The following is a 24,440-nucleotide window of genomic DNA, read 5'->3' on the forward strand; positions in this document are numbered from 1 at the left end:
GAAACCTAGGTCTGAACTGAGAACTGCCTAAGGCTACCCCAGCTTCTACTTGGGACCAGCTTCTGGAAATCTCAGCCCCCACCCAGTCCTGGCCCAAGGTAGTCCAGCCCAGAAACGGCTGATAACTGTTGCTTAAACATCCTGCTCAAAACACAGCCCCACCCACTTCTGAGTGACCCAGGCATCCCTGGTGTTGGACCACCCAGGCCCCTGGTTCCCTCCCCACCTACCCCTGGAAGCAGAGGCTCCAAGGACCAGGCCAGGCCAGGCCAAGGCCCTGAAAATAGATTTCCACACCGGTCTCCCTTCTCTAGTTCTATAAAAACACAACACGGAAGTGCTACGGCTATCCCAGCTTCCAAACAAGATCCCCCTGGACAAGACCCGCTTGTCATCTGTCCCTCCATCTAGACAGCACCTCACAAGTTCGACAGAGCATCTGGGTGTCCTCTCCTGCCCAATGCCTGGCACCCCCAGAAGCCCCAAGCTATGGACAAGGGGATCCCAGACTTGGCAATGCTTCTGCAAAGGGAACCCATGGTTGCCAGAGAAACAGACACAGAGCTGCGAGCCAGGCTAAGAGACGGGGAAGCAGAGAACCAGAGAACCACGCATACAAGCCCAGACCCTCCACCCAGAGACATGGAGACAGAGTCAGCCAAACAAACACAGAGACATCTGGGCACCGAGAAAACAAGGGGCCAGAGTGAAAGCACACAGACCCACCCCCAAAGCCTCGCCGGCTGCCTCTCACCTCCCACCTCCTGAGCAGCTCCAGGAACCATGTGCAGGCACCGTGGTCCAAGTCGGCGCTGGTCCTGGAGGAGGAGCCCAGGGAGCTCACACCCGCAGGCAGCTGCAAAGCCCGCAGCTGGGGCCAACCAAGGCCTGGGACCCAAGGGTGGGGCAGGGCACGACCATGGTGCCTCCCAAGAGGAGTGGCTCCCCCTGGGCCCCACCTGCTGCCCGCCTGGCTCTGGTGGAAACCTAGGCCACCAACTCCTGAGACACACACTCCAGAACACAAGTAGCAATTGAGTCACCCTCTGGGGAACACTGGGCCCCCACTGACTGGGAGGCAATAAAGACCCAAGGGCTACGGTGCACAAGAGGGGTCAGGTCCAAGGTCCTCGGGTTCCTGAAGGTGGGAATGGTATGGGTCCAGACTTCTGACTTAAGGCCCTGCCATGCCCCTCCAGATGGGGCATCTTCCTATTTCCACAATGCTCTTCAGAAACCCATGCCTATAGTCCCCTGCCTGGCCCCCAGACCCAAATCCAGAGACTATCTACCTTCCTGACCTGGGGGCCTCTCACCTCCTAGAAGCTTTCTGCTTTTGTCCACCACCACTAACTCCCCAAACCTCCACCCCCACAAATCGCTGATATGTCATCTGTATTTCCAGATACCGGGCCCAAAGGCTAGGGGAGCCCTGGTCTGGCCACAGTGAGGGCAGGGGCGTGTGTGTCCCCAGAAGCACCCTGGGCTCCAAGGCCCACTCCATCACTCTGACTCAACCCAGAAGCTCTCCTCCCTTACCAACCCCCATGGGGACAGGACTTAACTATGAGCTCAGACCCCCAAACCTGAGGCCCAGGGAAAGGGCTCCATGGGAAGCGACCCCTGCCCCCAACCTCCCACCCCCCAGCCTGGCCATGCATCACAGAAGCTGGGAACACAGGGGATTTCCTCTGCCTCGCTCCTCTTCCTGGTCCTCCATACTCACCCCCTACCCCAAAGGCACCTCAAGCCTGCGCTGCCCCAACCAGTTCCTCAAGCCACCCTGGGGATCAGATAACAGAGGGTGGGGTGAGTGATGGGTAGGGCCTCCTGGGCAGAAGGGCTCCAACAGGGGCTGCAGGAAGTTGACGTGACTCAGGAGATGCCGCCTGGAGGCAGAGGAAAGCATCCCAGGTGTCTGGCTTCGGGGAGAGCTCAGGAACAGAGGGCACTGGGATCCCATGTGGGCAGCCCAGCAGAGAGTGGAGCGGAGCCCTGGGAAGGGGCAATAAGGCTCAGTGGGAGGACAGAGGCTGCCAGGAAGAGGGCGGGTTGCTTTGGGGGTACTGACAGGCACTCAGTCAAGAGTCCCTGTCCTGGGAGGAGGTGGGAAGGGAAGGGGAAGATGAGAGGAATGTTCAAGAGTTCCAGAGTCCCTAGCTGTGGCCCCGAGGCCAACTGAGCCACTTCCTACGCCTCACCGTCACAGCAGCTTGGCCCTGACCCACACAGCCAGGGCTGGAGCCGAGTGGGGAAAGGGTAAAGGAGGTGGTGCTGGTCAGGGACATTCCCTTGGAGCGGCAGCGTCTGGTACTTAACCCCAGGCACTCGAGAGCGAAGCCAGGCCCATCCTCCCCTTATTGCACAGCTCAGGCTCCCCGCACCCTATGTTGTCATGGGAACCATGGAGGCAGCAGAGCTCTCTGCCATCCCCACCCTGCACCCCTTGAGGCAGTGCAGGGGCAACCCCGCTCTCCCTACCTTCCCTCGATGACGGTGATGACATCGTTCATCTGGATGTGTAGCTTGTCTGGTTCCTCAAAGTCCTGGAGGGCCCGCATGTCTGTGGGCTGGGCCTGGGGGCCGACACAGGTCACTGCCCAGCCTGGGCCTGACCCCTGCCTGGATACCCCAGCCCCATGGTGCCGGCCTCCCCTCACCTCCAGCAGGAAGTCCCGCAGGGCCACAAAGGTGGGTCTGTCTTCTGGCTTGTGGGCCCAGCACTGAACCATGACATTGTAGATATCCTGGGGGCAGTCCTCGGGCCGTGGCAGACGCTCCCCCTCTTTGTCAATCTTATGCAGAATCTGGGGGTGGGGTGGCACAGTCTGAACATGAGCAGAGCCCCCAGATCCTTGCCTCCCACCTTCCCTCCAGCCCATGGAACTCCTGGAGCTGTGGGCTGCCAGGCCTGGACCCCAGAGGAAAGGTCTCCAGGAACCTATCCCCAGGCCTCTGACCCTCAACCCCTGGCTGGGGCCTCTGGGTAGGTGGCCATGGCAAGGGAAAAAAGGTAAGCCAGCCCCAGTCTGGCCCTCTCCTCACCATCAGGGGCCCTTCTCTCTGCTCAGCAATCTGGGAGGTCATATGAGGCCACAGGGCAGGGGGGACAGGGACCCTAGTGAGTAAGAGCCAGTTCCAACAGGAACCCAATCGACCCCCACCCGTCCTGTAGGGAGAGCATCTCTAGCCCCTCACCTGACTGCCGTTGAGACCAATCCAGGGCTCCTGGCCATAGGTGAACATCTCCCACAGTGTGACCCCAAACATCCAGGTATCACTGGCATGGGAGAAGGTGCGTGTCTTCAGGCTCTCAGGAGCACACCTGGCAGAGGCAGGGGTCACACGGAAAGCCTCTCAGAGCACGCCCACCCACATCAGCCCACCGGACATTAAACACTCACTCACCATATGGTGGGCCTGTGTGCCAGGCTCACCAATAGGTACTGGTGACATGAGTGAAGTGATCAGGGACAGGACTTACCAACTGGGGGAGGCACAGACTTGTGGAAAATCATCTATGCTCATGTCTTTATTCCCCTGGAGCCTGGGCGGGATGAGGGGGAAGTCTGCAGGTCAGGGAAGCATTTGGGGGTGAGGGGGAGGTCAGGGGTTCCAGGAGTCAGTGAGGGGGAGGAGATTGGATAAAATCTCAGGCTGTTTTCTAATTGTGGTGGGAGGAGGACAATTTCCGGATTTGGGGCAGGATCCTGAGATTTGGGTCATTTCAGCAGGAAGGTGTGGGTGGGAAATTTGGATAGGGTCTGGGGAAGAACCGAAATGGCTGGAAACAGTTACACTGGCTTCACCCAAGTATCCCATACTCCCTCTGGGACTCCCTTTTGGGTGAGACAGAGAAATGCCACACAGTATAGGCAGCAGAAGGGCACTCTCTGGGGGGCTAAGGTGCAGGGTGTTGGGCAAGCCGACTTAACAGAACCAGAGACTCTCTCCTGGGACTGGAGAGCTGGCCCTGCCACTCCAAGGGGGCAGGACACGGGGACAGTCACTCAAGATCCCCAAGTCCCCATCTGTGAAACGGGAGTGACAATAACCTGCTCGTCTCACAGTGGCTGTCATGAGGGGACTTCATCATTTACCACCCCACCTGGGATGCCTGGGTATGAAGGGGGCACTGTTATTGACTCCAGAACAACAGGCAAAGTCCGGAATGTGTGGTCACCCCACATATAAAGTAGGTTATTAATTAGGGGGGCCGTGCATCCCGGGTTAGAAGGATCTTCTGGCAAGGAGAACCAGGCCTACTCCTTGCAGCCCAAAGCCAGGAGACCACAGTCCTTCGGGGGTGTCTGGAAGCAATGGACCACAATGGCCTAAGCAAGGAGAAGCTCACACAAGGGCCGGCACAGGGCCACGTACCCTCCGTGCACAGGTTAAAGTCCCTGTCAGCCCTACAGGCCTGGCACGGTCCGGCCCTGCCTGCGGCTAGCACTCCCTGGAACGTAATTGCTGACCAGTCTGCCTGGCTAACCGCAGACATTTCGGGAGCTTCCTACGGAGTCCTCCAGGAAGCCCTTCCGAGCCCCCAAAGTCCTCACCCCTGTGCATCACACTACCCAGCACACAGGCCCAGAGAATTCCTAGATGGATGAGTGGGTGGACTGCACACGAGACAGGCACCCCAGGTCCAGAAAAGACAAAGGCTACTGTGGTCATTGAAGCCCTGGGGGCTCCGAGGCCGGGGTGTGCAAGGACCGGGGTGGAGCAGGTCAGTGTCCAGACCCGATGAGCTGGCAGCTCCTGTCCCTCACCAGGCAAAGGGCACCTTGCGATGCTCCTGCATGACATAGTGATCGTCATTCTGGGGCAGTGCACGCATCAGCCCAAAGTCCCCAATCTTGACCAGGTCACGGGCAGCCAACAGCAGGTTCCGGGCAGCCAGGTCTCGGTGAATGAAGCGCTTGGACTCCAAGTAGCCCATGCCCTCGGCCACTTGCACAGCATAGCGGCTCAGAGTGCCCAGGAGGAAGTGGCCCTGGTGCTTGCGTAGCCGGTCCAACAGCGATCCGAGCGGCGCCAGCTCTGTCACCTGAGGCCACGGGGCAGGCGGGAGGAGTCAGTGTGGCAGAGCCCTGCCTGTTCCCCGGTGCCCCATGCTGGGCTCCCAGTCCCTCTGCTGAAGGCCTGAGCCATGCTCCGTGCTCCTCCCTGGCCTGTCCTCTGGGGACCTCTAGGTCTTCTCCGGCTCCCCAAGCCTCTCCCTCCAGGTAACGTGGGAACCCAAGGCCCCAAAAGAAGCAACCGCAGAGGCTCAGATTAGAAATTCTAAAAATGAAACTCTAAGGCCAGCCCCTCCGATGAGTGCAACTCTCTGCCAGTGAGCATAAACAAAACCCAGAGATGGACACAGGCTCCAGTGGCCACAGGACCAGGCCCGGCCCCATCAGGTAGGGGACCCACGTGTCCTTCATCAGGATGGAGGGACAAAGCCCAGCACAGGCAGGGGACAGGCAGATCTGGGGGCCCAGAGACCCTGCCTGAGCCCCCGGCCACCAGCTGCAGCACTCACCATCTTCATGGGTGGCGTGAGCACCACGCCATAGAGGCGAATGAGGTTGCGATGGTCCAGCGAGTGCATGGCGTTAACCTCCCGGATGAAGTCGTCCATGGCTTCGGGCTGGCTCAGCACGTCAGGCTTCAGGCACTTCACAGCCACACTCACCTGCCGGAGTGGGGATGGGACGGGGTCAGGACGGGTGCCGGGCTCCCGTGCTCTGCGCCAGCCTGCTCCTCCCTCCGACTCAGTCCAAACAGCCCTGACTCAGGTCTGCTCATCTGGGGTGGCTAGGACATCACAGGGGCCTGTGGCCTGGCTGGGGCAGGGCCTCCCCTTCCTGGGGAAACGCCCAGATGAAAGAGCAACTCGACAAAAAGAGATGATCAGTGTGGTGACAGAGTATTAAAATGCTATCATAAATGGAACACTAAAAATGTTTTTGGTGTGGAAGGAAAACACTGTAAATACAATGCCAAAAGGAGCGCCTGGTGGCTCAGTGGGTTAAGCATCTGCCTACAGCTCAGGTCATGATCTCCAGGTCCTGGGATCAAGCCCCGCATCTGCTTTTCCCTCTCCCTCTGCCTCTCCCCCAACCACCCCCCCGCTTGTGCACGCTCTTTGTCTCTCTCTAATGAATGAAGTCTTAAATATATGTATATATATGTTTATATACACATATATTCCCAAAAAGCTACATATATGGCCAAAATCGAACCTATAGTGAGAGAAATCAAAAGAGTGCTTCCCATGGAGGAAGAGGACACTCAGTGGAGGGACAAGAGGGAGCCTTCTGGGGTGCTGGGACTGTTCTCTGTCACAATCAGGGCAGTGGTTACATAGATCTGTGCATTCATAAAAACTCACTAAGTTGAAATGCTAACTCTGCTTCCTGAGTGGTGGGATTACAAACAACTGTTTTTTCATATTTTTAAAATAATTTCTGAAGTTTTATAATAAGTACATTATTTTTGTAACTTAAAAAAAGAAATAGACGTGTCTAGTTAAAGGTGAGCATGGAGTCCACAGCAAGCCCCTTTCCGACCTGTGCCCAGCCCCATTCACATCCCAGTAGAGGGGAAAGACCTGCCTCAGAGGCAGCACTGGGGACACTCTGCCAGAGTCTCATAGAGGCCTGTCCCTCTGCCACATCCCACTGGACCCAGAAAGCTCACCGTCTTCCCCGAGGGGGCATCCCACTCGCCCCTGCGCACCACGCCAAAGGAGCCATCTCCCAGCTTCTCGAAGAGATGCAGGTCCTTCTCCCCAATGAGGCAGGTGAGGCTCTGCAGGGGCCCCTCCCCTGCTGGGCCCCCTGGTGTGGGTGAGGTCTTCCGGAAGGTGCTCTGAGAGTGGTGAGGAGGGAACTCAGCCTCCAGTCGCTTTCCACTGAACACCTGTTTGAAGGCAACCAGGGGCCAGATGGAAGCCTGAGGTCCCGGAGCAGGTCACTCAGCCCTGCCCCACAGGATCGTCAACTAGGCCTCCAGAGAGGTCCTGGCTTTGCCAAGCTGCCAGGGGGCAGCCGGGCTGGAGGCCCCCCCTCCTCTAGACCACACCCTCAAACAGGAACCCACAGTCTCAATGTGGCCTTGGGGTATGTGCCAGAAATGGACTGACAGGCATGTGGCTTGTGACTGCTGTGGCCCCACATCCAGCTGTGGGGTCAGAGAGAGCCCAGAGCCCCTCCAGACCCATCTTCTGCACCACCTGTCCCTCCCTGTCCCCCTCCCCAGCACAGACTCCAGCCCCTAACCCAAGCATATGGGCAGGAGCCCGAGGGGCCCTCCACAAACACCTCCCTTTCCATTTTTAGCCCTGGCCCCTTCTCTGGGTTGCCCATTTGGCGCTGTCTGTCTCCACCCTCCCTGGGGAGCTGACTGCCCTTCATCCTGCCGGGGGAGAGGATAATTTGAGCCTGAGGCTGGACCATGAATGTGTGTGTGTGGCGGGAGGAGGGGGAGTGCAGATGAAGCAAGGCCTTGCTGGGGAAGGGCCTAGGAAGACAGCTGAGCTCCTGGAGGGGTGCCTAGAGCTGAGAGCTGAGAAAGGAAGACTGGAGGGGACTCTGCAGCCTGGGCTGTGGTGGGAAGGGGCCAAAGGTCAGGGGACAGGAGGAAGGAGGCCTTGAGTAGCAGAGTTGGACCCATCGATCTGACTTGGCCCCCTGCACTGGGGCATCCGAAGCCTTGGTCTCAGGCCGCAGACCCTGTCCATTTGGGCCCCTGGCCCCCAAAGGTTGGCAGAGCCTTACCTGTATGGGTTAGGAGGTGTCTCCAATATGAGGGCCTCTTCTAGCCTCTGCTCTGTCCTTCCTCCCAGTAACTAAACTACCTTATGTTTGCAGGCAGTGTTCAGCTAACAAGGCCCTTCTCAGCCTTTATCTTAAGGGACCCTCTCCACTGCCCAATGAGGTGAGCCAGACAAGTACCGCCAGCACTCTCACTGAAGACAGGCCTCAGGTCTGGACAGGTTCACCGACCAAGCCGAAGATGTCCTGTGTGGTAGGTCCACGACCCCTGAATCCAGGCGCACTGCACAGCTCTTCCCTCTTGCCTTTATCCACCCAACAAACTCATCCTTCCCTAAAACCTGGGCAAGGGACCAGGACAGTGTCCCCAGAAAAGGCCACAGAGTCCCAAGAGACAGCCCCTTGGCCAGATCACAGCCAGGAAATCTCTGCTGCCCAATCCTGGTCCAGCTGTTCTGCCCTGCCCACCCCCCACCCCAGCCCTGAGGCCAGAAGCGGGGAGGGAAGGCCCTGGCTGGTTCACTTCCTCTCGCATTGTCTTCCAGACAATGGGCAAAGTTCCACTGAGTCAGACCAGGGACTCACCACTCCAGAGACCCAAATTAGGACAAAGGGAGAAGGGGGGCAGGCAGTGGGGAAGGAAGCTGTCAGCAGGACCACATGACCAGAGAAACCCCCTGCCGACTAGGGAAAGTGGGGGAGGAGGGAAGCCAGGCAAAGATGTCCTGGGTCCAGACAGTCCCCACCACTCTGCCCTGGACACTGGCCCCAACAGGCAGACAGAGGAAGGGCTCAGGTTACTGCGCACTTGTCAGCGAGTGCCTGTTCCACGCCCAACGCGACTGCACTGCGGGCGGGGGCGGGAAGACATCACGGCACACGGGCTACTCACATGCCCTCTCCAGTGGGGACGAGACACTTAGCTGGGCAGTTCTGTAGGCACCCTGCCCAGAAAGACACTGGAGGAGGGAGGTCTGGACCAGGTACAAATCACACCTGCCTGGGCTCGGGGGAGATCCCCAGGACTGACCTCACAGGGAGGCCTGCGCGGCTGCCCGCCCCATCTCACTCCTTGTCCACACACCTTGCTCATCCAAGACTTGCGTTTGCACATGGCCTTTCTTCTCTTCACAGCCTCCCACAGCCGCCGCTGGCCTGCGGGGAAGGAAGGGGTTTCAGATGTTGTTAAGGTAGCTCATATCCCCCAGAGAAGCTGCCCGCCTGCATCCTTCCTTGGTCTCCCTGGGGTGCATCCACCGCTAGGTACTGCCCAGCACAGTGACACCAGGAAACAGACCATTCCAACCAACCAGGGGCCACAGTTAACCAGACGGCATTCCACATCTAGGCAGTGGTTCTTGAACAAGAGGGAGGCGTTTAACCACCAAAACTGAACAGCAGTGGTCTTTTTCCAGCGTTCAAGAAAAAAAAAAAAAAAAAGGTAATGGGTAGAATTTGCCCAATTTTGAGTTTTTCCTCCCATTTTATTATGTTCCTGGCATCAGATACCAACTATCAAAGCCAAAACTAGCCTGTGCCGATGTCTACTTTAGCATGTTATTACTTATTCAGCTATTTTAAGCTGAATGTACTAATAAGTTTAATGCAAGGAATAAATACCATTTTTCTAGATGTTACAGTCAGTACTTTTAGGATAAATACATAGGAAAAAAATGAGGTCAACTGACATGGCAGATCGTGGTTCATGGGAAAGAGAAAGAATGAGTTCACTGTACAGCAGATCTTTGTGAGAAAGAGACAGATTAAGAGAAAATGGACCAAAATTAACCATCTGAGGGTTTCTTATCTTCTCCTAGTCACATGGATCTCTGGACCCCGGCCCCTCTGGGGTTCAGAATGGTGAGCAGGGCAGACTCAAGTCCACATTCACAGTGGAGGAGGAGCTGGAGGAATGCATCCCCAAACGTCTGAACAAGCCAGAAGGGGTGTGTGTTTAATCCTGAGTCTCCAGAGCTCTAAGACTGCCTTGTCCTCCAGCTCCAAGTCACCGCTCCCACTGCCAACTGCTCTCCTGTGCTCACGGTGTGCAGCATCTACTGATGGCCCTCCAGCCCACCGTGGGGGCTCCAGGACAGGCCGCGGGCGTCCTCAGCTCTGCCACCCCAAGCCAGGAGGAGGAGGGCTCTTCCACGCACTTGGCCGTCCTGAGGGCAGAGAGGTGAACGGTCAGTGGGGAAGCAAGCGGCAAGGCCAATGTCCCCACCTACCGGGCCGGCCCATGCCGATCTTCTCCAGGTCCTCATTCTTGACATACTCGAAGTGGGACAGGCGGGTGACGTTGAGGTCATCACGGAGCCGCAGGAAGTATTGCTGCAGCTGCACCTCGGACAGCAGCTCCAGCAGCCAGCCCGCGCCCTCCTCCGGCTGCATGCTGCTGCTCCCCAGCCTCTGCGGGGGGGGGGGGGGGAGGGACGGCTCAGGGACCTGGGGTGTGGGCAGGGGGTGGGGGACCTCTCCCCGAGGGCCCTTGGCTCACCCACCTCCTACTAAGCTGCTTCAACAAAGGGCCCAAATAGCCTGCCCGCTCCCCCAAACTGTACAGCCGTGCAGCCCTGTGCCCTCTTCCCACTGGCCACAAGGACGGAGCTGCGACAGCCAGAATACAGCCCAAGCCCTGGCGTCGGGGTCTTAAGTCCAAACTGCATCTGCGGCTGAGTGACCAGAGAGCCACCGCTCTGTTCTCAGAGGCACAAACCCTATGAGAACCACGAAAACTACTGATCGTGTCTCCAGGAAAACAGACACATTCTTACAAAGTTTTCATTACAAAACTGGGGAGGAGCAGCAGGCTGGTTCAGTGGGTTAAGCCTCTGCCTTTGGCTCAGGTCACATTCTCAGGGTCCTGGGGTGGAGCCCCACATCAGGCTCTCTGCTCAGTGGGGAGCCTGCTTCCCCCCCCCACCCGCCTGCCCTTCTGCCTACTTGTGATCTCTCTCTGTGTCAAATAAATAAATAAAATCTTAAAAAAAAAAAACTGGGGAGAAGCAGCAGGCTGGCCTAGTCAGTAGAACATGTGACTCTGGATCAGGGCTGTGAGTTCGAGCCCTGCAATGCATGTAAAGATTACTTAAAAATAAAATTTTTCTAGGGGCACCTGGGTGGCTCAGTTGGTTAAGTGTCTGACTCTTGATCTCAGCTCAAGTCTTGATCTCACAGTCATGGGTTTGAGCCTCGCGCTGGACTCCATGCTCGGTGTGAAGCCTACTTAATATATATATATATATGTATATATATTGGTGGGGTTGTATGTATATATATATATATGTATATATGTATATAGTTGTATACATACAACTATATATATATATATAGTTGGTGGGGTACAGGGTCCCTTGAGACCCACCCATAGGGTCCCCAGACCTGATGGACCCCAGAGAAAGCACTGTGGACTAGATGAGCTCTGAGTTCCACCCAATGCCTGACATCAGCAGAGCCTCCCCTCCCGATCCAAAGACCATCCCACAGGAGACCACTTGAGTGCCCGACAGGACCACACAAGTGAAAGATAAAAAGGGAGCAGAGGCTGGGGTGGCCTTTTATTTATTTATTTTTTAAGATTTTATTTATTTATTTGACTGAGAGAGACAGTGCAGACATACAAGCAGGGGGAGCGGCAGGCAGAGGGAGAAGCAGGCGCAGCTTTGAGCAGAGAGCCCAACGTGGAACTCGATGCCAGGACTGTGAGATCATGACCCAAGCCGAGGGCAGACACTTAACTGACTGAACCAGCCAGGTGCCCCTGGGGTGGACTTTTAGATGCCGGCTCAAAGAGGCAGCCCTGCTTAGCTCCACTGACCGCTGTCACCACAGACCACTGTCCAACGTCATTAAAGTTTCCAATTTTTTCAAGGAATACTGGAAATCTGAATCTAGATGTGAAATCTCGCCACTAAAATTCTTTTTGAAAAGGTAATATATGCACATGGTAAAATATTCAAAAGGCACACAGGAGCCATGAATTCTCATTCCCTGCCCTCCTGCACATCACCTAGCCCCCCACCCCCAAAGCCAGTTGCCATAAATGACTTCTCCGTATCCTTCCAGACTGTTTTCTTCACTTACACCAACATTCACCCATCAACCACACCATTCTCTTCCTTGTTTTCACTTAATATTACATCTTTCTCCTAACTTTTTAATTATGTCAACCAATTCAACTCTGAAACACAGACACACACGTGTGCACGCGCACATGCATTCTGTGCTGGCCAAGCAAAATACAAGTGCAGGCTATAATCAGCCAATGGGCCGCCAGGGAACAACCTGTGACCTACACTCTCTGCAGCCAGGAGAAAGAGGACACAGGGGCCCCCCTGAAATGAAGCAGCCTGACGGATTGAACCCAAACCCATCCTTGTCCAAGTAAGACACCACAGAGCTGAGGGCTGACCCGCATTCAGTTCCCCACCAAAGAAGAACCACGAGAGGGAAAAGGCCAGCAACCACTCAACCGCCCTCCAACAAGTCAGAGGTGGCCTTGGCCCCCAGCTCTCACCGCCAGGCGCACTCAGAAAAGCAGACACTGACAGCTCAGGCCCGCCATGCGCCTCTTGCCCCCACAACTCCCCATGGCGCTGCCAGCCCAGTGCCAGGACTTCAGACTCCCAGGCAGCTCAGGGCAGTACAAAGAGTGACCCATGGGATGGAGAGGCCCTCAGTTCAAACCTGCGCTCTCCACCCCCCACCCCTGCAAAGGCAGCTGGGCCACAGGGGTGTTCCAAACTTCAAGCTGTGACCCTTTACCCAGAAGGTTCTCCCAAGAGCTGGACGGCCCCCTAGGGGACATTCTTGGTTGTCATCACGTTGGGGGGCCACAAGTGGCATTTCGTGGGTGGTTGGGAGACAAGAACACAAGTTATCCTGTAACGTACAGGGAAATCTCACTCACTGTCCCACATCCCACACAACTTAGTTCATGCAGGTGAAAAACGGGTTTATGATCATCTGAACCTAGAACTGAATCCCATCTTACGTGTGAACAAAAGTTATTTTGCAGTTTCAATATACACTGAACCCTCCTCGAATGGAACTAATGCGTAAGCTGAGGGAAAACTGGCCTTTGTTTTGTTCAGAACTCACTGCAAGTTATTCGCTAGTCAGAAAAATGTCACTGAAGGCAACCTGCCTTTATGATTTCAAAACTCCCCTCTCAGTCAGCACCTGCAGGCGCTGCCTCCACACTGACTGGAGGGCTCAGCGCTGAGTACTTCTTCCTTCCCGACATAACAGAATACCTAAAATGTCATCCTCACTTTCATGTCTCCTTCAAACTACAGATGACATCATGTTGGCGGACTACACACATGGTAAAAAGGACATGTTTCTAATAATTTAATTGAAGAAGAGTAACAGTAAAAATAACTCTGACACCTGAACTCCACTTATTACACGCCAGGCACAGTTCTAAGCATCTTGCTGCATTAACTCACTTCTCCTCAACAAAACTATCTGTTACGCACGAGGGAGCGTGGATAATGAGAGGGCAGGAAGCTGCCGCTTTCCAGAAGAAGGCCCCAAGGGCACACTGTGAAAAATCACTGACTGTAGCCCTCGGCGGCCTGGCCAGTCCTTCCACCACCACTACCCTGTCTCTGGACCAAAGGGACTGTACCCGCTGCGTGCCCCAGCATGTGCCTGCCAGCAGGGCAAGCGGTCTAAAGACCCCCTCCTCTTCTTGCCCAGGCTCCAAGTCTCACCAGGCTCCTCACTGCCACCTTCCCCTGGAGGCAGCTGCTCCTCAGAATAGCTCAAAGCCATGCCCTAGGTGGTCAGGACTGGGGGAGACACAGAGCCCTTCCCCTGAAGCTGTTCAGAAAGCCCAGCCTGGCCTGCTTCTCTTCCCTGAGACACCAGCGAACAGATCTCCCTGCTCAGCTGGACACTCCCCTCCCTGCTTCTCCAGCCCCAGGAACAGGGCTGCTCTGCGTAGGGGTGTGCGGGGAACTAGAAGAACACTGGGATCCCAGTGAGGAGAAGCAATCAGGGTCTCAGTCCTGACTTTACCGCTGGGCCCAGGGTAAGCCTGGACGGGCCCCCTCTTCTCGGCTAAGTGCCCCTTCCATAGCAAGTTTCTTTGTCTACAGAGCACGGGGAGGGCACTGGCCCAGCTTCTCCCTGACCCTGCTCACACTCTCCAGTTCTGCGTGTGCCTGGCCCCCAGCCCCCAGCACACCCGCAGTCCCACACCTGTGTCTGACACAGGGTGCAGCACTCTCCTAGCCCGCACACTTCCCACGTACATTTTTCTAACACACGCACCAACCAGGATGCAGGGGCCAACCAGGATGCAGGGGCCAAGGGGAGAGGCCCTAAGCCCAAAACCCCTATCAAGCCCTCAGCCATTCCCAGTCCTGTACTCTACCCTTCAGTGAACTGCTGGCTCTGCGGGGGGGGCCTGGCCCAGTCCCCGGTCAGTCCTACCCACACCCCCAGCCCCCACTCACTGTGTACAGGCGTCGCCGTAGTCTGGCCAGGAGAGGGAAGGAGAGCTCTAGGCCAGGGAACCGACGAGCTGCTGGCATCTCCACGGACTTGGACCCCCTGACCAGGTCACTGGGGCTCTGGCCCAAGAAGTGGGGGAGCAAGGGCTTTAGCTCCTGAATTCAAGGTTCTGCTCAGAATGGAAGTTGACCAGAGGTCTGTCCCAGGAGTTCCCCAAAACCCACACCAGGGGTGGGAAATGGGGCAGAAGAACAGGGCGAGCCCCTTTTCCCTGCTGCACAGCTGTTTCCACAGCTGGCTGGTCTGGCAGGAGCAGGTTAGCTCTTCTCCGGGCTGGCTGCAGCCTGGGTGCTCTGTCCTGTTTCTCTGACTTCTCTTCAGTGCAGTGGTCACAGCTCAGCCGTACTCCCTGGCTCCCCCGCCTGACCGCCCTCCTCCCTCCTCCCTCCCTCCCCAGCTGAGCAGCTCTGACACTGGCTGAAAAAGGACCTTTCTGAATCACTGCCAAGAGGGTGGCGGGAATGGGGGGACTCTTCCTCCCAGCCACCCGCACTGGCCCCCCCTGCCTCCCCATACACAAGGCCCCCTGTCTCTGGCTTCCACCCCAACCCCCATAGTTGCAGACAACTCCTGGGATTTTAGGGTGGGAGCTATGTGAATCAAGCAGCAATGTACAAAGAGGGGCTACAGGCTCCCACATGGGCTTGTCTGGGGCTGCGGGGGCTAGAAGACAGCCTGAGTTGGGGGCTTGGGCCCCAGAAAGTCATTTTCGGGCCTTGTAGACAGACCCCTCAGAGACCCTCCCCCATCTCCAAGTCCCAGCCTTGGCTGGGCGTCTCCTGGCTCAGACCCTAATGTGGCCCCGTTACCCTGGTGCCCGACGGAAATAGGAGGCCGGCAGCCTGCCAGAATGGGGCAGTCCAGCCAACAGCAAGGGGGGGTTGTGGGGGTGAGGAATCTCCACCCCCTCCCCTGGGGTTGCCTTGCTCTGCCCACAACATCCAGGGTGCCTCCTCCCCCAGACCAGCTGGCTTAGATCCAAAGCCCCCTCAAAACAAACAAATATGCCCCCAGACCCTGCTGGGATGCCCCCACCCCAAAGCAATAGGATTCCAGACTATAGGATGTTTCTTGTATAGCACCCCCCTACAAAGACAACAGCCTCAGCTAAAAGGAACTGGAGACACTCCATCAAGCCCCCATAGGCCCCCCATGTTCCTACAGCTGACAAATGATCCCTCTGCCCCTCCTCAAGAGTACCAGCTGCTCTCACACCCCCCTCACTACAGCCCCCAGACACACCTGACAGCTGCAGGAAGTCCTCACAGTCTCCCTCAGCAACCCCTCCCCACCCCCCCCCGCAACCATGCCCAGGGAGCCCACTTCTTGTACACTGCTCTCTTGTCCCTATCCAGCTGGCGACCGGCTCTGGGAACCCCAGCTGGCTGGTGGGGCAGGCAGCTGGCTGAGAGTTTTGGGGAGTTAGCATCTTGGGCTCTCTTTCCAGGACCTCTCTTAGGACCCAAGCTTCCTAGCAGGGAGGTTACCTGAAAGGTCAGCCATTTCCTGCCCCAACCCCATGGGGGGGGGGGGGTGTTGGAGGGGATAGGTATGTAGGGGGTGTGGGTATTGGTGGACACTCCCAGGACTCAGTCCCTCTTACCCAGCCCCATGTCATCACCATGAAAGCTTGTGGAGCCAGCCAGGTACAGCCTCCCCTTGGTCCAGTGAATCACCAGTCTGAGACTGGGGTCAGAACTACTGGACAAGATGAAGTCAGGCTGAGGTCATTCTGGAACTGACTTTTCCCCAAACCCTGGCAGATAATACCCATGGCTCAGAGAAGCCTACTGCCTACTTCCCACCAGGCACCACCCTGAAGGAGCTCCGGGAACCTGACTTTAGGAAACAATTTAAGAAAAATTACTCCCTTTACTGTAAGACAGGGGCTGCTGGATCAGAATGGCCAGATTAAAAATCCTAACTACCCCCAAAAGATGTGCCCCAAATCCATCAGAACCCCATACCTAACTCTTCCCTTAGATGTCGGGTAAGAACAAGCCTCAGTAGCTTGCTTAGCAATCCAGCTGGAAAAGGCTGTGAGGAAAAGCAAAGCATGGTCAGAAGTCAGAGGTCAGAGCTCAGGCAGTTCTTGGACCCCTTCTCCTAGCCCTGGAAAACACCCTCCACCTTTTCTGTCCCCCTTTGTCCTATCAGCTACCGCCCTCTGCCGACCAAGAGAGAAAGTGCATGATCTCCAAGAAGGGAAGCAGCCCCAAGAATATAGGATCATCTTTTCTAAAGCAAACAAGGACATTTGGCTTCATATGCATATTCGGAAAGTAAGTGGGAATGTCCAGGGAACAAGGATTCAGTGCCCATAAAAGACTACACCCAAATCCTGGCATTGCTCCTGGAGGCTCCCATGGAGAGCGGAAGAAAGCCCAAAAGACAGTTTAATTGGGTCCCTGAGAACCCAGAGACACTGAGGCAGGTGGCAGCATCCGTAATCTGTAATTACCACCAATCACTGGCCCCTCACCCAACACCTACACACATGAACACCTCCTTACCCAGCCCCTCAACCCCCAGGATCCCTCTGGGGGCTCAGAAGCACAGATACCCCTCACTCCTCGGAGGCTGCTGCAGAGCAGGGCTGGGCCCTCAGCTCACTGGCGGATGATGGGGTCTACCACCCGGGTACCTGGCTAACCCCCAGGCTTCTCCCATTACCTGCGGTCCCTCTTCACCCCCAGCCAGGCGCTGATACGCAGATCTCTCCCCCATGGCACCCACACTCCGGGCACTGGGGCCAGGGAGGGGGGAGCAGAGCCCTCCTGCAGCCCCCGCCCCTCCGGCAGCACCGGCAGCCACAGCGTCACTGCCCTGCGTCCTGAGGGGCCGGGCCTCCAGCATCCTCCAGAAGGGCAGGGGTTGCTAGAGCGCCTCAACAGGGGAGGCCGGTCCATCTCCCCCACCCAACCCCCCTACACCCACCCACAGCCTCTCATCCGCAGCTGGCTGGCCGGCCAGAGCCCGAGCCCAACCCGAATGGTCGCGGTCGCCTGCGCTGCGCCCCGCCCCTCCCCCAACCCTGTCCCCAGCCTCCATTCCAAGGAGCCGCCGCCTCTCCGCGGCACCACCACCCGCTGACCCCCGGAGACAGCCAGGTGCCGTGGTGTGGCCCCACCTCCGATGAGGGGCTACAGCTCCCCTCAGCTCCTGGGCCACCCCCAGGACTCCAGGACTCCACCGCCACCAATTAGCTCCTGGGGATTCAAAAAGGAGCCTCCTTATGGAATAGGGGGCTCACATAATAGAAGCTCACAGAAGAGGAGCCCCATCCTGACTTGACCTGAGACCCCTCCCCTCCTTCGGGCCTGATGCCTATCCCTCCACCCGCCGGGCTTCCACACTACCAGGCTCCAAGCATGCGCCCACCTGCCGGGCTCCCTGCTGCTCCACTCAGCATTCCACTCCCTCTGCGCCCAAGAACCTGCCCAGCGGTGGAAGCCACGCCTCCAGCACCCGGAGGGAGACCACAGGCCGGCCCAGCCCCACGCTTCTTCCCAGCCCGGCCTTGACATCTCCCTGTCTGCCCCCCTCCCCCTCCCCCAGTGGGCCTGGGAGCTCAGGGCAGGGCACTGCGCTGGGGCTGACCTCTAGCCTCAGCAGTGTGCCTCGAGTGCCCACACTCCCGGCGGGAGGAGGCGCTCCAACACGTGCCCACACAGGGCTCTGCCATCCAGCACTGGGGTGAGGCCATTGCTAGCAGAGGAAGTCCCACTGCTGAGCTCCTCCTCTCCCACCAGCCCTGAGGGCCCCACGGTACCCCACGCACCCTCTCATTCTACAGGCATCTGAAGCATCCACTGACTCCTTAGTGCCAGGTATTTAGGGCTGAGCTCAGGGAACCCTCCCCTTCCGGGGCTGGGCGGAGGAGGGGGTGATGCTGAGATACCGCTCCCCTCCATCCTCCCCCAAAAAACTCAACATCAAGACTGAGGAGGAGACTAGGTGCGTTCCCACAAGGCTCACTCCCCTCACAAGCTCGTTCTCCACCCTGAAGCATGCTGGGGTGGGGGATGACCCCGCCAGGCAGGTGATCTATCTACTCAAGGCAGAAATTCCTGGGCACCGTACCACAGCTATAGCAGAAACTAGCTTTGTGGGAGGCTATAAGAACCCAAAGTCAGGAGGCTGTGCTGACCCAAAGTTAGAAGAAGAGGCTGAAAATGCCAGGCCCATCGAGGGATGAAGGGTCTGCTCCAAATCATTCCTCCTTCCTGCTTTCTCCAACTCCCCTGCTTCCTAATGCCATCCTGCTGTAAGATATCCACAGGATCCAAACCGCCTCTAGGATCTGGGGAATCCACCCTACATGAAACCCCTCTGGTCTATCACCTGCCCCCTCTCTAAAGGGAGCTGGGAGTGGCTAAGAACCAGCTTGCCTCTGGTGTCCACTTCCTTCCCCCAGCCTCTCCAGCAGCATCAGTGAAGTGACAGATCCACACTGAGGAGCAGACATGACATGTAATTTCCGGCCAAGAGATTTTTTTCCAAAACAATCTACCGTATTCTTGGGAATATATGCCAACCTCAACTCCAAGCCAGTCCTCTCTTACCCCCACCCTCCCTCTTCTCTAAGCCCTGGAGGGAAAACAACATATTGGGGAAAAGGAGGGGGGCTTATAGTTCCTCTCCCAGCCAGAGGATTATCTTACCTCCACATGCCAGCCCCACCAAGCCCAGTCAGCCTCAGCTCACCTGCTGTACACAGGCCCCAAGCTTCTGAACCAAAGCCAGGCTGGCTCCCCTTGGGACCTCATCCCAGAGGGAACTGCAGCAGGCAACCCCACACCTTCAGGTCAGGCCAGGTCTGACATCACACTGGTCTGGGGAGGAGGCTGGCCTGGGGCCAACAGAGAGAGGGGGTGATTGAGACACACACCATGGCTGTCCACACCCTCTCCATTTCCAGGACGCAGGGCCCAGCCCCTCCCAGGAGAGCTTGGCAAGCTGTGGTTCTGAGGAGAGACAAAGCTGAGGCATACTGGCTTAGTGGTGCTGAGCCCACAGGCCCCAAGTCCAGCCCTGGAGCCTCTTCACCCATCTCCTTAACTGATGTTTCCCAAAGACTTCCGAACTCGCCCTTCCTTCTCTCAGTGGATGCTCTGCTCTCTGGGTGTCACTTTCTCTCCTCCTGGGGCTCCAATTACCACGTGCTCTGTCTCCATTTCTTAACCTCCTGAAGCTCTAGGCCCAAGTTTCCAGACAGTTCCAGGACAGTTCCACCAGGACGTTGCACAGGTACCACAAATTCTATATATCCAAACTGAGCTCATGAATACCCCCCCTTAAAGCTAGCTAACACATGTTCCTATATACTGACTAAAGATATCACAAGCCAACACTGGCCACCCAGGCTAGAAACCTCACCCCCACCTCTCCCAACCGTAACTCCCTACCTTTCCCACTGGGCAAGCCACAAAATCCAATCAATACCAATGGGATCAAGAATCAGACAGATCTGAGCTGAAATCTTGGCTCTTGTCAGTTTCTAGTGGGCAACTTTTGGGCAAATGACTTAACCTCTAAGACTCAATTTCCTCATCTGTAAAATGGGAATAACCAGCACCTCCTTCGTAGATTCAATGAGACTATGGATTCAATGAGATAATGAATAGCACACTTAGTACAGCACCTGGCACACAGCTGCCTATTGCCGTTATTGTCATCTGAAGTCCCTCCCCTGCTTCTATCCTTCTGTAACTCCTCAATAAGCCAGATACAAGGTGCTTCAGGATCCACTCCTTGCCTATTTGTCACCTCCACACCTTATCATTTTCCTCAAATGTCTCCATTTTCCAACGAAATCAGATACATGCCCCTTCCTGATATAAAATCCATGAGCAGAAATGAGTTGCACTTCTATACACGAACAATGAGAAAGAAGAAAGAGAAATTAAGGAGTCAATTCCATTTACAAATGCGCCCCAAACCTTAAGATACCTTGGAATAAACCTAACCAGGTTTAGGTGAAGGATCTATATTCAGAAAACTACAGAACACTCATGAAAGAAATCGAAGAAGACACAATGAACTGGAAAAACGTTCCATGCTCATGGACTGGAATAACAAATATTGTTAAAATGTCTATGCTATCTAGAGCATCTATACATTCAGTGCAATCCCTATCAAAATACCATCAACTTTTTTCACAGAGGTAGAACAAATAATCCTAAGATTTGTATGGAGCCAGAAACGACCCTGAGGAGCCAAAGGAATGTTAAAAAAGAAAACCAAAGCTGGCGGCATCACAATTTCAGACTTTCAGCTCTATTACAAAGTTGTAATAACTTCTTTCTGGGAAGCCAGTATGGTACTGGCACAAAAACAGACACAAAGATCAATGGAACAGAATAGAGAACTCAGAAATGGACCCAGCTCCATGGCCAACTAATCTTTGACAAAACAGGAAAGAATGTCCAATGAAAAAAAGACAGCCTCTTCAGCAAATGGTGTTAGGAAAATTGGACAGCCACATGTAGAAAATGAAACTGGACTATTCCTTACACCACACACAAAAATAGACTCCAAATGGATGAAAGACCTCAATGTGAGACAGGAATCCATCAAAATCCTTGAAGGAGAACAGAGGCAGCAACCTCTTCGATTTCAGCCGCAGCAACTTCTTGTAGACACGTCTCTCAAGGCAAAAATGAACTACTGAGACTTATCAAGATAAAAAGCTTTTGCACAGCAAAGGAAACAGTCGACAAAACCAAAAGACAACCAATTGAATGGGGGAAGATATTTGCAAATGACATATCAGATAAAGGGCTAGTATCCAAAATCTATAAAGAACTTATCAAACTCAACACCCAAAGAACAAATAATCCAATCAAGAAATGGGCAGAAGACATGGAACAGACATTTCTCCAAAAAAGACATCCAAATGGCCAATAGATACATGAAAAATTACTCAACATCACTCAGCATCAGGGAAATCAAATCAAAACCTCAATGAGATACCACCTCACGCCAGTCAGAATGGTTAAGATTAACAAGTCAGGAAATGACAGATGCTGGTGAGGATATGGAGGAAGGGGAGCCCTCCTACACTGTTGCTGGGAATGCAAGCTGGTGCAGCCACTCTGGAAAGCTGTATGGAGGTTCCTCAAAAAGTTGTAAATAGAGCTACCCTACAACCTAGCAACTGCACTACTGGTATTTACCCCAAAGATACAAATGTAGTGATCTGAAGGGGCATGTGCACCCCAATATTTATAACAGCAATGTCCACAATAGCCAAACTGTGGAAAGAGCCAGATGTCCATCGACAGATGAACGGATAAAGAAGATGTGGGGTGTGTGTGTGTGTGTGTGTGTACACATACACAATGGAATACTACTCAGCCACCGAAAAATGGATTCTTGCCATTGGCAATGACATGGATGGAACTAGAGGGTATTAGGCTAGGCGAAGTAAGTCAACCCAAGAAAGACAATTATCATACGATCTCATTGATATGTGGAATTTAAGAAACAAGGCAGAGGATCATAGGGGAAGAGAGGAAAAAATAAAACAAGATGAAATCAGAGAGGGAGACAAACCGGAAGAGACTCTTAATCATAGGAAACAAACTGAGGGTTGCTGGAGGGGAAGTGGGTGGAGGGATGGGGTAACTGGGTGAGGGACACTAAGGAGGGCATGTGATGTAATGAGCACTAGGTGCTATATAAAGACTGATGAATCGGGACACCTGGATGGCTCAGTTGATTAAGCAACTACCTTCGGCTCAGGTCGTAATCCCAGAGACCTGGGATCAAGGCCAGCACTGGGCTCCTTGCTCAGAGGAGAGCCTACTTCTCCCTCTGCCTGCCACTCCCCCTGCTTGTGCGCTCTCGCTCTCTCTCTCTGACAAATAAATAAAATTTAAAAAAAAAAAAAAAAAAAGGCTGTTGAATCACTGAACTCTACTGCTGAAACTAATAATACACTATATGTTAACTGAATTTAAATTAAAAAAAATTTTTTTTTAGAAAGATACTTGCCCTTCCCTAGACCTACTCCCTCCTTTAATTTTAATGTCTCTGAGCTATTCTCTTCGTGATGGTTCTTCTCTTTGTCTACATGATGACACATTCCTCAAGACCCATGTCATCTCCTCTGTAAACTGCCATTTCCTACCCCCAAATGGGTTTTTTTTTTTTTGCCATTCTTTCTGTTACTGTTAAAATGATATTTGAAAACAGGAATGGTATAAACATATAATATAGTTCACCCTTGAACAACATGGGTTTGAATAAGGCAGCTCCACTTATATGTGGATTTTTTTCCATAAATATGGTACAGTACTAGAAGTGTATTTTCTCTTCCTTATGATTTTTAGTAACATTTGCTTTTCTCCAACTTACTTTGTTCTAAGAATACTGTATACAATACATACAGCATATAAAGTATGTGCTGACTGCTTATGTTATTGATTAATTTTTCCAGTTAGAGTAGGCTATCAGTAGGTAAGTTTGGGGGGAGTTAAAAATTACGTGCAGATTTTCAACTGTGTGAGAGGGGTCAGCAGCCCCAACCCCAAAATTGTTCAAGAGTCAACTACAGTATAGTACATGTGAAAAATAGCCAAATGAACTTGAAAATGTTTAATTATCCATCATGCTCTGATCCTTAATGGGTAACTATTCCTATAACAATCTGTATTGGTACATAATTCTACTGAGAGTTCTACACACAAACCTCTACTCTGGTTTGTACCTTGTAAAAGTCACCATCTGTTTTCACCTGTCAACTTGAAGGCAGAAGCCAACAAGGTACCTGGCCAAGAGAGTTTGCTGAAAGGGACTTCAAACCCATAAGATGGACCCTGGAGAAAGGAAGGTTGCCTTACTTCCAGCAGATACCAGGAATAAGGTTCACTGTCTCCCCCCTCTCCACCCACCCTAGCTTTGCTCCCTCCCAATATTTCTAATCCAGAAAAGCAAGCACCTTTGCGGAGAGAGGGGCTGCCAATTTCATTACAGCCCCTCCTGTCCCAGAACCACTAAACTACTTTGCTCCCGCAAAACCAGTTCAGCACCTGGGAGGACACGGGCAGTCCCTCTGGCAGAGAGAGCCCAGAATCCGCCTTCTGGAGAAGGTTGCATTCTCACTAGATTCTGCAGGGACAGCTGGAGTACACACACTGCAGCGTTAATGGGAAGGAAGTCCAGTTTGTCAGGCATCCCAGCCTTACCAAGCTGGGGGGAAGGCAGGGCACAGAAGCAGATACAGGGACCCGCTAAGCTTCATCGTCTTAGACTGCAGCAGAGGTGTGACTTCCAGAGAAGAAAGGAAAGAATCTGACTGAACACCACTGCACAGACCCCGATCAAACTCAACACCTCCCCACTTGTACCAACTTGGTCTTGAAAGTATTCTGGTGCTGTTTCATGCTCCAGCAGTTCAAGAGTGGCCTGCCAACCCTGACGCCCAGAGACAGGACCCTGAGAGCCCTAACACGTTCCTGGAGCATTCCTCCCACCAACAGAACACCACCCGTGTGTGGCAGAGGATAAATTCCAGCAGCTGTCTGGGTTTTGTGCACACGCACCCCAGGCACGTCCTGTTGCCAGTGCTGGGATGCGGGTTCTGCAGAGGGCCGTCTCTTGCCAATCCTCTGGCCCAGGCATCTTCACCACAGCACCAGTGATGCAGTGACTCCCGGGGAGGGACGAGGGAGGCAGTCCAGCTGCTGGCAGCCAGCCACTCCCAGAGCTCTTCCAGGGCTGGTCCTTGCCTAGTTCTCCGCCTGCCGGCTCAGGCCTCGCCCCACCCCCACCCCTTCAGCAAAAGCCTAGAGCTGAAGGGGCCCATTGTTGAGCCCTGGAGGTGGGGTGGGGAAAGAAGCCAGGGCTGGGACTGGTAGAGCATTTATTCTACAAGAGGGACTGCTCATCCCCTCTGGACCACATCCATAACCAGAACCCCAGGAACTAGCAACACCCAGTGCAGGGCAGGCGGCAGGACGCAAGAGAGGAAGAGTCTGAAATCGGGAGCAAAAGAAATGTTGAACTACTTCCCACCCACTATATTCTGCCTCTCCACTTTAGCAATAACGGAACTGAGAACCTGAAAGAGAAGGGACTTGCCCAGTTCAAAGCACTCACAGAGCTATCATTTGGACCTGGGTGAGTGATTCTTTTCTAGCCACAGAG

The 24,440-nt window shown here is 54.5% G+C and overlaps 1 protein-coding gene across 6 annotated transcripts in view; it reads right to left on the reverse strand.

The window, feature by feature from the left end:
* LOC111154990 (tyrosine kinase non receptor 2) overlaps nt 1–24,440 on the reverse strand; it is a 46,342-nt gene that overhangs the window by 8,431 nt on the left and 13,471 nt on the right. For 4 of the 6 annotated variants that reach the window (XM_022514964.1, XM_022514967.1, XM_022514965.1 and 1 more), the window contains exons 1-9: nt 14,231–14,472; nt 9,995–10,175; nt 8,851–8,921; nt 6,691–6,912; nt 5,531–5,683; nt 4,773–5,050; nt 3,199–3,325; nt 2,661–2,807; nt 2,482–2,576 (exon numbers count right to left, since the gene is read on the reverse strand). In XM_022514964.1, coding sequence (XP_022370672.1) covers nt 2,482–2,576; nt 2,661–2,807; nt 3,199–3,325; nt 4,773–5,050; nt 5,531–5,683; nt 6,691–6,912; nt 8,851–8,921; nt 9,995–10,175; nt 14,231–14,308 — 1,352 coding nt within the window. In that variant the 5' untranslated portion in view covers nt 14,309–14,472. Of the gene's footprint in view, nt 1–2,481; nt 2,577–2,660; nt 2,808–3,198; nt 3,326–4,772; nt 5,051–5,530; nt 5,684–6,690; nt 6,913–8,850; nt 8,922–9,994; nt 10,176–14,230; nt 14,473–16,961; nt 17,145–24,440 lie in introns of those variants that run through there. The other 2 variants (XM_022514966.1, XM_022514969.1) reach the window with 2 other exon arrangements.

This window comes from Enhydra lutris, unplaced genomic scaffold (assembly GCF_002288905.1).
Source record: "Enhydra lutris kenyoni isolate GAN:26980312 unplaced genomic scaffold, ASM228890v2 scaffoldscaffold39, whole genome shotgun sequence".
Taxonomy (NCBI): Eukaryota; Metazoa; Chordata; class Mammalia; order Carnivora; family Mustelidae; genus Enhydra; species Enhydra lutris.